Raw genomic sequence first — 12,724 nt, 5'->3', positions numbered from 1 at the left:
GAACACCCAGTAACTGGAACACTTGAGGTAGCTGTTATTTGTGCTCCGGTATAATCAATAAGTTAAATCAGGGCTGGGGAAACTGGTTTTGACTGGAATCCAGAAGTGGCCAACCCTTCACAAGCAATTTTGCTTTAAAAAGCATGTAACAGGACAGAGCAGCATGAATGGGGATGGAACCAACCTGTGATCAGAATGGATTATTTTCTTCCTCAGGGGCTGATCTCAATACTGACTTCTTTGTTTGGGGGGTTTCTCTCATGCTTTTTATGGGAATCAAAGTGCCTCTCCTCTTTGTTCCTTGCTTGTCCAGGTAACAAGAACCCATTCCCTCACCCCACAACATCCTTTCAGCAGCCCCACAAAAATGCAGAGAGGGCAGACTTTCAAAAGGAACAATAATAATCGAGAAATTCTGTCCTCTGGTTCAGTTCAAGTATAATGTGGATCTCTTCTTTCTTAAGAAACGAAACAAAATCCACTACTGCTAGTCAACTGTAAGGTTAAAAACTGTAAAATCTAATATGCTACGGCAGTTTCTGCCTAGGGCTTATTCACAAGGCCACAATAATCGTTTAGGGTGTCATCTGGCTCAATTCTTGTTAATGGGCTTTTGCCGTTAACTTGAAAGAAAAATTTCCAGTAAGTCAATGGAATGTGGCCACACCCTTGATAACTAAATTGGTGGTGTGCAAGACCTATCACAGATCAGCTGTCATCAAGAGAATTGCCTTGGCAAGTGAAAAGACTAGCTGCCGATGGACACCGGATTATCCATTCCTAATAGCTATCTCCTTCAGTTATGTGCATTACGCCTACAGACACATTTTGTTACATGACTCTTTAGCTATCTCAAAACAGAATTCGTTCTCTCTCTCTCTCTCATCGGCAATTAGAAATCTAAGAAAAACCCACTCTGGTTTGTCTCCATGCTAATTAAGAGCATTTATATATAGCTGTATATTTCAAAGCGTTTTCCCTTCCACTTCTTTTTTTCGTCTGGGAGACTTGTCACCCAAAGAAAAGAAGCCAAAAAAACAGGCGACACCAACTCATTTGCTTTGTGCACAGCAGGATTTCCTTGTGGGGTTTTCTGTGGCTTTGATTCGTATCATTTGTAGTAATTTCTGTAGCAGTACACTGGGTGGTTCCAACAACCCTGACTGTTTATCAGGCAGATGTTCAATGGAAGATGTACTTCAAATGTGTATTAAGACAGACTAAGTAGCTAAGTTCCACTATTTGATTTTTTGCTGCCGAAATACACTATTGGACCCTGCCCTTGCTGGAGACCCATAGAGGTGAAATAGAGCACTCACCTCCTTTTCTTCCCTTTGGCAAATGACTGTATCATTGAAACAGCGACGAGATTGCACTGGCCTATTTATTCTGAATGTAAGCGATGCCAATAAAGGTTTGATGATGATGATGAGACAGACTAATGTAATATATGTATAAGTTGTTAGTGCAAGAAAGCCTGGCAATATTCATCCCATGAGATATATTCTAACATTCCTTGTAACTTCCAATAACATTTCAGTACCTCTACTGGCATAACAAAATGGATTAAGTGGTTTCAGATTTCTTTATTCTGCTATAGACTTTAAATAAAAATAAATCTAAGGTCGTAGAAACATATGATATTGGCATCACGCAAATCTTTAGCTCCTTTTGATTCTCAGCTTTCACCTTTAAAAATGCCAGCTCCTAGGCCTCGCAGTTGCAAAGGATATGAATGACAATATGCCAACAATGTGTGATAAAATATAAGCAGCTGTAGAATCCATAGGTAAAGGAGTTAAGTTGACTAGAAGAGTTAAAAGGGAGGACCCTGAAAACTCACATGCTTAATGTTGGTGACAGAATTCAATTTTGGGGAGCAAATAAATTTGATTTTAAAACAACAACTGCAAAGCACTCAAAGCCCTAGCAACAGGGGCTCAGAATTGCCTGTTAACTGTAAAACTGTTGTCATCACATTGCTCCATCGTGTTTTCAGTCCCACATGTGGACATTCTTGATGCCATATTGGCTCCTGTGCATCTTTTTGTATTATGTTTGCAAATAAATAGTGCTGCTGACCGGACTTGTAGCTGTTGCTTGCTTTAAGGAGAAATTTTCAGGAGAGACAGCCACAACACAGTTAAGAATGGTCAAAGCATTTCACGAACATTATATTTGAAAGAGTAGTGGGGAATCTCTTTGAGCACTCCCTGAGAATAAGATTTTCAGAAATACAAGTTACAGGTTTTCTCTCCCCACTCCAAAACTTCTAAGTTTCGGTAGGTTTGGAAAGTGCAAGTAGGAGATAAACTGGCAAAGAAGATGCTCCATGATTTTGCTGCTATTCTAAATCTAACCTGATCCCAGGGAAAGCTTGCACAACTTATGAACCAGCAATCCAAACATAACTGTGCTTGACCAGTACTGGGGGTTGCAAAATGCTTGATAAGCCTTCTACATTTTTGCAGTCCTGAGCGGGCTAATGAGTTCATTAAGCGTTTTATGGCTAAAATTGTGCTTGCACACAAAAGCAATTGTAGCAAGTCTGCCACCTATTTTCTGCCTCTCGAGGAACACACTTTTTGATAGATCACATTCTGCATTGTTCATCACATATGGTAATAATTCAACCATTTGGTGGCATGGCTCAAGGCTATAAAATGAATGGGCCCTGGGGAAGATGGTAGAATCCCTAGTGCATGCATAACTGCCATACTGCCCCTGCAATATAAGGTTTGCCAAAGAGAGCATTTAAACTCCAGAAACAGTAAATCCAGGCCCATTTGATATTGCACAGGCTGAAAATTTGTGATGAAAGCCAGAACACCATAAATGCACAGTTGTGTTTGGCTTTTTGTAATATAAATCTGACTCAGTAGATTTGATTTTAAGCATCTGCATAAGCTTCGCTTACTAACCTTGCATACAGTCAACTTATATGAAATTTGAAATTGGGATTCTTAAAGGTCACCTGGTGAGCTGAAATGGAAGAACTGCTGTTTGAGAATTTTTCTTTTGCGCTTATACATTTCTTGGCTAAAAAATATCTGGCTTGGATATAGTTCTTTTCTTGACATAAATCACTTGCTACTGTGCAACAAATTCTTTATTGCAACCAACAGTAAACTTTATGAGCTTGTATTCCAAGATTGCCATCTCTACTGGAGTGGTGAACAGCTTTAACTTTTTTATCATTTCCTTTTCCTCATATGGGCATCTGAATGGGTTGTGGGTTTTGTTTCTGGGTAGAGATGGGCAAAACCAACCCATCTCAATTCAGAATTGGTCTCTCCACACACACCCATACCTGAAAAAAATGGTTTAGAGGCACAGATTATAATTTCCTGCCAGGCATACATACAGCTTTACTTAGAAAAAGTGAAGCCCCAGGCACACACCTCAGGCAAAAACCAACACTCCATTAAGGAAAAGCCTTGCAGGGCCTTTCTTATAGGAAAATCAAGAGGTCTCTCCCACCTGTTTCTCCCTCCCCACTCCTTAAGGAAGGAAGCAGGCTGGTGGAAAATGAAACCCATTTAAAAATCTGACACAACTTAAAGGGGGCTGGACCCAGTTAAAAAATGGACCACGCTTTTTGAGCAAAGTCCCACACTATCCCGTCTACCAGGTCCAGAGGCAGCTCCTGGCATTTTACAGCAGCTGCCAGAGCACCCAGTAGCTCAGGATCAGGAGCGATATTTGCCCCAGATCCCCAACAGCAGAAACAATTGGACATAATTTTAATTTCCTTCAGTGTCCTGGAGTGAAACTAGCTCAAGCATGCTGGGGCATTGTGGGAAATGAAAATGGCTACACCCAGCCATCCTTGGAGACCAGGGCCGGATTTACGTATAAGCTAAAAAAGCTATAGCTCAGGGCCCCACTCTCTTGAGGGCCCCCCAAAAAACTAAAGGAAAAAAATGGATGTACAGTCATACCTTGGGATAAATATGCTTCAGGATAAGTATTTTCAGGTTGATCTCCGCGGCAACCCGGAAGTAACAGAGTGCGTTACTTCCGTGTTTTGCTGCTCGCACATGCGCAGTCAAAATGACATCACGCACATGTGCAGAAGCAGCGAGATGTGACCCACGCATGTGCAGACTCGCTGTCGCGGCTTACGTTCTATTCAGGATGTGAACGGGGCTCCAGAACGGATCCCGTTCACATCCCGAGGTACCACTGTACATTTCCAAAATATAAGATAAAAAACAAATAAAATAAAACCTACATACAGCAACAGTGTTTTGTGTTGTGTAGGCTCCTATGATGTAAGTCATGGGTCCCGCCTGCTAGCCTGCTCCCTAAAATATCACTGGTTTGCTCCTTTCTATATATAGGGTGCCTACATCCTGCATGTGCAAATGGCTCTAGATACCTATTAGGTCCATAAATTAGCATATAGCATATATTCAACACAAAAACCAGCGACAATTTGTTGTTGACAAAGGGCAGCTGGACATATAAAGGGCCCCATTACCTTCAGTAGCCTAGGGCCTCATCAAACCTAAATCTGGCCCTGTTGGAGACATAGGAGTCAACTCCTAAGGACCAAGGTTCCTTCACCATCAGGAGCACCCTTAAAATATTTGAGGGTGCCACCCCACCCCCAGTTGATAGGCATTGCCATTCAAATGGTGTGTGTGCACTGCATCTTGGGATCAATTATGCAGCGTGGGACTCCCCATCCCCCAATATTTTATTCAAGTTGGCATCTCTGCTTAGTGAGTTTCTGCAGCTACTGCCTGGTGGGGCCTATCAGTGAAAGAGGGATCCCACCAGAAGGCACTATGCCCAATACCCCATCAAACCTGGAGCCAGTTTTGCACCAATCAAACAACATCAAGAATGAATTTTCCCCATAGCATTATTAAGAATGGTACAAGTTTTTAACAGGTGGGTGGATTTTTTTACACAGTAAAAATGGACATTGGGGTGGGTCTCAGTTCTACAGAAAGGCAAATGCGTGGCACATATTGGCATGGGAATAAACGACAACTCCTCCGCAACTGTTAAGGCAATCCCAAACAATTTAAAAAAAAAATAAAAATGAGGCTACTGGAGTCAGCTGGCATTTTCCCCACAAGAGGGAAATAATGTGCAAACTCATCTGCCAAATAACACTCAATATTTTAATTTTTTAGAGAGAGAAAGATTGCATTTTTATGAATTGTAAATTTGTGCAAATTTAATCAATAGATTAATCAGCTAAAAATCTGATGATTAATCAATTACAATTCCTTTAACTAGGCTGCAGCTCCAATCTTAATGCAAATTAATCAATAAATTAATTAAGTAAAAATCTGATGATGATCAATTACAATTTCTCTCACTTGGTTGCAGCACTAATCCTAATGAACTAGCTTTACTAATATGATTGTTTCTAGGACATTTGTTTTATATTTTTCAGCTACCTTTCAAGTCCTCGTTGTTCTGCTGAAAGGTAGGGTATAAATGTTTTTAACGTTTATTTAGAAAAATCTTGAATTTACCATGCATTGATTTTCTTTTGTTGCGTCAGGCATAAAGGCAAAATATACATATTTAAAATGTAAAGATACCTTCCCCTTCCCCCAAAACAGACTGTGACAAAATTAAAATTAAAATATTAAGATTTGCCTATTTATCTTCTGATACAGCTACAGATATGGGTAGTTGGATGTGTCTGGTTGTAGGATGGGAATGTGTAATCAATTACACTCAGGAATTCTTTGAAATAACACAGTGCTGACAGACATACACAGTTGAATGGGCATCTTCATCTGCAATCCACTCCTGTCCACTGTCAAGTCCATGCATCTCACTATCAAACAAAATTCACTGGCCAGAATTGGCAGAAATAACCAAAGTCCAGACTAATTGGCTCCATCCCTGAGACACCAATTATCTGCATTAGAAACAGGAGCTGGTGAATTAACACAGCGCCCCTAATTTAACAGTGGAATCCTATGCATGCTCAAGCAGCATTGAGTTTAAGGCTGTTTACTCCAAGTTAAGTGGTTATGGCAAATTAACCTCTCTTGCCCATATCCATTCAAAGACATTGGATTGGGCTGAACCCATATTTATAGATATCCACACACTTTATATACTTGGACTCCAGAAACGCTAGCACTATAATTATTACGAGAAACAACAAAGGAATGGCATCTTGTGAATCTGACACTAACTGGGAAGGAATTCCTGCACCGCAATTAAGTCCTCCAATTTCCATTTCGGGATTCGGCATTCCGCTCCACCCTCCACCCCCAATGCACATTATTTGCAGTGATGCAAAATGAGAAAAGCTTGGCATGGTACGGAGGGATTGCAAATGAATGACAGCTGGAAGATAGATTCTGAAAGGGTCTCTGAATACTTGGTGCCAATTGGCCTTAAAGGCAAATGTCGGCATTTGCGGGGGGTGGGGCAGAGGAATATGCTGGGAAATAAAACTCACTCTGGCTTTAATGACAAGAGCAGGGAAAGTTTAGGTAGCTAAAGAGGAAGAAAAACTGCTTTTGAAGTTCTCCCATCAATAATCGTCATTTATAACAAGTTCGTCTCCCATCCAAAGATCACTTGCACTCCCCCTGTCTTCATAAACCAACACACAGTCCATGCACAAGTCTTGTTCCGGCCTCTCCCCCACAGGGAATGCGCAAGCCATGCGAGAAGCCCAGCCGCTCTGCTTTTTCTATTAACACTCCCGGTCAAGCTGCACTCCTTCTCATGGCACCGCATGGAGTGCTATTCCATTTATATAGTCCTTCAGGGAGGATTTACTCTCCAGCTGCACTGCTAGAAGCCGCCTGCCCATTCTGCTCCAGGGGTGGCACCTGTCCATTTTTCTTTGCTGCCCGCTTTATTTTTTAATAACCAAGAGGGGCTCTTTCCGCCCGCTGCCCGTATCCCTTTTCACGTATGCAGTGCCACGCAGGCAAACCCATTTTGTGCCTCTGCCTTTTTGCTATTGTTATATTCTGAACATGGCCCCAGACACCACTCCTCTCTTCCCTGACAGCTGCCGGCTGCTGACAGACCTGTGATCAAATGCACACAGGTTTGGGCAACGTGGCTGGGGCAGTTGCAGAATTGTATCAGTAACTACATTCAACCATGGGGAGGGGAGACCTTACTGCAAATGCAGAAATCGTACCCAACCACGTGAAACGTCTGAGAAGCATCAATAAAGCAACATAAAATGCCTTGGCGTTTCTTTGAAATTAAAGGCTGCACACAAATAATTCATATATATATATATATATATATATATAAAATAAGCATGGGGTGGGGTTGAACCAACAGTATGAAATATCCTGCAAACAAAAAGTTGGGGAAAGGAGGAATTAAAAAGTTTAGCTCTAGAGTTTTCTGAATGCAGAGTGTCCTCTATGCACGTAAACATAATTATACAGGTCCTGTCAGTTTAAACCAGTATTTTCCCCCAAAAATGAATCAAGCATTTAAAAGTGGCACTCACCTGGATAGGAATAGTTTCCCCTGAAGGTTAAGATCAGCGGCACAGTCATCTGACTGACAATTCCTCTCAAAAACAGTCTATGAGAATTAAAAAAATAATGTTACTGAGAAGGGGAAAACAAGAAGACCAAATAATCTCTGTTTGATATGCTGTAGGATCTACTTTTTAAAAATTAGATATTGCTATGGTAGATTTTGTTGTGTGAATGGTGCCAGGGACCCTCTGCGAGGGTTACATGGACTCTCTGGGGTCCACGGAACACCACTTATGAGCCACTGTCAAGTTGTGCTGACGTAACCAAGTTAAAAAGCAAATGATAGTTTGAGTCAGTCTTAACACATGGTCTGGAAGAGAGTTTGGAGATTTGAAACCTCAAAAATTAAGGCTAATAAAGGAAGTTATAAATAAAAAGCATCTCTTTGGAACTTATCAAATGCAAAGCATTACACATGACACTCTTCACCTTTCCTTGATAAGGAAGCTTTTCCTTGCATCTAGTGATGGCAAAGAACCAGTTGCTTTTTAATGTACATGCTCAGACTCTTGGCTCTCTGTAAAGCACGTCTAATAGAACACATCCCATGAATCCCAATGCAAGCACCTTATTTCATCTCACTGACGACAAGTAATTAACATTCCTGAACACTTTACTGGGATTTAACTACAGACACGGGTTACAAGAAGACAAAATAACGGGCAGAGTACTTCCATCAAGAGTCATAGCAGGTGAAGTAAATTGGGGTGAATTCCTCAGGAGCTATAAATGTAGAAGGAGGAATCCTTCTATTAAACAAAGCAGCCGTGCTCTTGCAAGAGGTGAACAGGAACAGCTGTAAAATTCCTTGACCTGCCAGGAAAATGTTCCATTTCATGGGGCGAAGGGTCAGTACTGGATAGCAGATAAAGGTACAAAGCCCCGAGCAGCCAAACCAGGCTGCCGTGAGATAAATGATAAATCAGAAAAGGAGCAGTGCTTTTATCCCCTGTAAAAAAGTTGCCTGTCTTCACCAGGTTCATGGTGATCCGCCTTCTGAATCCACCACCCTCACAGGGGGTGCACTGCGGCACCCCCCCAAAAAAAGTCTGCCACTTGACCAGACATAGCCGCCTGCCCTGTCGCATACACATGGGCTCACAGAGGTCCCTTCTGCCCCACATTTTCTCTTTTCCCCTTCTTCCACACCCACTGAAAGCTCCAGGAAGCAGAAGAACCATAGAGGTGGAAGCGACCGCAAGGGTCACCACAATATTTGAAGGCGGGGAGGTGCTGGTATTGTGTACCGCTGAGTATTGCCAGAACAAAAGCACTGAAAAGGAGCGTAAGTACTTCATACATCTCATTTATAAGCACTTGACTTGGCTACAGGAACGTGGCCATACAGCTGAACCTGCAGAAAGCAGTTGATGGGCACTGAGTTTGACTCTATTGGTTTGCCACGCTGCTGAGTTCCCACAAGGAACTAAATTGCACAGTTGATCCCTGCAGAAAGCAACTTTGCCAGTTCTGTGCTCTGCATTTTGCCTAGATTTTCAGCTTGTTGGACCCTTGGGAAGTGCTGTGCAAGGGACTTGCTTGATAGGTGGGTGGAGCAACCCATCTGCCAATCACATGACCTCTGTTACAAAGGAGAAACCAAAAGCCGCTGCCCCAGTCTGCATAAGTGAATGGTTTTGCAAATACACAAGTCACATTTAGCATGAAGGCAATGGCCGTTCTCTACAGTTTTGTTGCTCAAGTTAATTAACTGCAGACCTTTCAAAGTCAGAAATGCTTCTAGACACTTTCTTGTTCAAGTCATGACTAAATTACTTCCAAGCCTATCAGTCTGGCTTTCCCTCCCACATGCAGGCCTGATTCATTAAAGGACAGACCATTTGAAAGCCCAGTTCAAGCCAATTGTATTCAAAAGCTGGGTGGGATCATGTTTAGATTTCCTGGCATGGGAAGGGTCCATTCACTGCCAACTTTGGGTTCACTCTGACCACTGAATTCCAACATGAGAAGCCAGGCAAGTATATGTGGGTGGGTCTGGATGCATTAGGGATTCCACTCAACCAAAGTATGGGGGGGGGGAACCATTATATTCAATTAGACCAAAGGGGAGGGGTAGGAGAAAGCAGTTTCCTGTAATAAAGGCAAGATCTATATCTTGGACATATTGGGAGTAACACTGACAACTTCTCCTCTGCTCTACCCAACATCAGAGTACATTCTCAGCATCAAATGATTTTACTCCTACATGTCGCAGATGTTCTGAAGGATAATGAACAATGCTATGCCTGCGAAACTGGTCACTGCCTTCCCTACCCCTCGTGAAATTCCTCTGTTGCCGTCCTGAATGATATCAGGGCTGGTCTACAAAGCGTCCTATCTGCTCCCCAGCCACTTCCTCACAGAGAGTTTCCACAGTGTGCTGTAACCTTTGGTTGCTGTGGGACTTCTCCCTATTGTGTGGAGAGTTTTCTCACCATCCTCAAACGTGACGCGGTGCTGGCTTAGGAAGCTCTCTGTATGATAAGGAGCAGCCGAGCCTTAACCAATGTCTGGCCTGGAAGACACATCCCACAAGTTCAGCTCCTTGACAGTAAAACTACAGCAATAATAAAACAAATAACCACGTGCCGCTCTTTCATGACACCCAAAACCATCAGACTGAGGCTTCCACCTCCAAGTTTTTAATGTGTGACATTTTAATGTATTTTTAATCTTTGTTGGAAGCCGCCCAGAGTGGCTGGGGAAGCCCAGCCAGATGGGTGTGGTACAAATAATAAATTACACTGGTACCTCGGGTTACATACGCTTCAGGTTACAGACTCCACTAACCCAGAAATAGTGCTTCAGGTTAAGAACTTTGCTTCAGGATGAGAACAGAAATTGGGCTCCGGCAGCGCGGCAGCAGGAGGAGGCCCCATTAGCTAAAGTGGTGCTTCAGGTTAAGAACAGTTTCAGGTTAAGTACGGACTTCCAAAACGAATTAAGTCCTTAACCCGAGGTACCACTATATTATTATTATTATTATTATTATTATTATTATTATTATTATATCTGCCTAATGGAAGGCACAACCCTAAATTGATTCCACACTAGACTAGCCTTTCAACCAGCCTACTTGGACCTTAAGGGCATCTGTGGAGGCCCCTCTTGCTCAAATTCAGGTGGTAGCAAGAAAAGAGCGGGACTTCTCAGTGTTGGCCCCCTCCCTTTGGAATGCTCTCCTCAGGGACACTTGCATGGTGCTTGCTTTACAACCTGTAATGGATTTAGGGGTTGCTCGTGCGTAAGTTGCCACCACTCCTGGCGAGGTTACCTGGTTAAACCCTTTCTGACTGAACAGCCTCCAGCATCGTGACTGTCTCAGTCGCTGGCAGAATCCGTCAGTGGGCGTTTCTTAAACTTCTTCCAGCACAAAAGTTCCTTGACGCCTAGTCTCCGCCTAGACTCCCTGTGCGGAAGCCTTCTGCGCAGGGAGGGTGTGGGCAGCGGAGTACCCGTACTCTCTCCGCTGGTCTCCGGCGAAGAGTCTTGGAGCCTCCTCTCCGATTCTCCCATCTGCCCCCCTTCTCTACTGGTGTTACGCTGATTTCCTTCCCCAGCAGACGGGCTGCCTCTCTCCCTACTGGGACCCTCTCTGCCATCCCTCTGGAGCCTTCCCTCAGCCTCTAGCTCCGATGGCAGTTCCCTGACACAACCCTTTGGATGCCGGATGAAGATCTGCCTTCTCCTCATACTTTTTAGTATCTTAATAGATTTAGCTGCAGCAGTAGCAGTTTTTTTGTGCTTTAGAGTGCCATCTTTCTCAGCCAGTAATGTTAATATTCTGAATGGGGATTTTGTGTTTAGTCCTCTGTTTAAGTGGGAATGTTGTCATTGATGTTAATTAATGTGTTTCAGGAAATTGTTCCTTGCAGTGTTGTGTGCAGTTTTGCCTAGAGGCATCATGCATTAGGTAATACCTAAATGCAAAAAATAATAATAATAACATCCCCAATCCATAGTTTTTGTGGAGCAAAACAACAAACACCATGCCAAGTCTAAAACCTTACAATTCCCCCCCCCCAACATGTTTAATGTTATTTCATTTGACTTTGGTTTACAAAATTACAGGCTGTAAGAAAAACTGCCCAGTGACAGCAGCCACATTCCTCAGGAAACGCTCACACACTTCTGCCCTCTGGCAAAAGCGGTATTCAGTTAAGATTCATTTACTTGTACCAGTTGGAAGCAGCTATTTTTAACTATATGAAATTTGGAATACAGATGGGAGACCACTCTTCTGAATAGGCAGCAAGTGAATACCCAGCATCTTATTCATCATAGTTCTTTCTGATCATCTGCTTGAAGGTTTCTTTTTATAAAAAAAAAAAAAAATAGTGTGTAATATGTGGTGGTGAATAAAAACAAATACAAGTTATGGGGCAGGGGGAGGTATTTGTGCAACCACACTTATGCAGCAGTAAAGACTAGAAACATTGTATCGTGCTCAGAAAGACTGAATGAAAGCTCTCAGACTGCCTGTCCCTCACTAAATACATGACTGCAACAATCTCCTTTCTAAATCTGGTGTTACCTGGCATGGTAAATGTTATGTATTGAAGTTCTCACCCTGGCCACCAGGAGTATCGTGTATATAGTTTTCACTCAGGTCCACCCTGGGTTGTTGTTGCTACAATGTTGACAGCTGGCTGCCTATAAAAGCAGGCTGGCTGAGCTGTTTGCTGTTCAGTTCTGTTCCAGCTTACAAATAAAGAGCTGCTTTGGAGAAATCACTGTGTCGTCTGCTATGTCTACCCACTATTTAACAGTAAACATGAGCTTGAGTGCAAAGAAGGGAACAGCAGTTCTTTCCGTTCTAGATTCTCCTGGTGTTGTTATTTATCCATTTTTAACAGGAAGATCATCTGGTACCTCACCTGGTTTCTCTGAGCCATCTTCTGCCCTCTCTTCCATCGAAGAACAGGCTTGAGTGAAGGCAATTCCTTTTCCTCCTTTGCCGTGATATGGTCTCCAAGATCATACGCAGCTTCAAATACAATTGGTGATATCACATCTTTGACCCTTCTCTGTAAAATTAAATTATACAAAGAGAGTGTTGTATAAATCAAAGCATAGACCGGGATGCACTGCAAGCTCAGTGAATACCAGAAGCAACGTAGCTTCACCTTCTTCTTCCTTTCCTTCTCATCCACTCATCCACTTCATTCCCCAGTCCACCTGCTCCACCCAACAACGAAAAGATGGTATCTTCAAATTTGTCAGAA

At 42.7% G+C, this 12,724-nt stretch overlaps 1 protein-coding gene across 1 annotated transcript in view; it reads right to left on the bottom strand.

The window, feature by feature from the left end:
• ITGA9 (integrin subunit alpha 9) overlaps positions 1-12,724 on the bottom strand; it is a 231,898-nt gene that overhangs the window by 82,038 nt on the left and 137,136 nt on the right. Inside the window, exons 16-17 of the mRNA XM_080975757.1 lie at positions 12,377-12,526; positions 7,466-7,542 (exon numbers count right to left, since the gene is read on the bottom strand). Of these exons, the coding sequence (XP_080831883.1) occupies positions 7,466-7,542; positions 12,377-12,526 (227 nt within the window). The remainder of the gene's footprint in view (positions 1-7,465; positions 7,543-12,376; positions 12,527-12,724) is intronic.

Source organism: Podarcis pityusensis (assembly GCF_964106645.2).
Source record: "Podarcis pityusensis genome assembly, chromosome: 12".
NCBI lineage: Eukaryota > Metazoa > Chordata > Lepidosauria > Squamata > Lacertidae > Podarcis > Podarcis pityusensis.
This window is presented reverse-complemented; position numbering and strand designations above follow the sequence as displayed.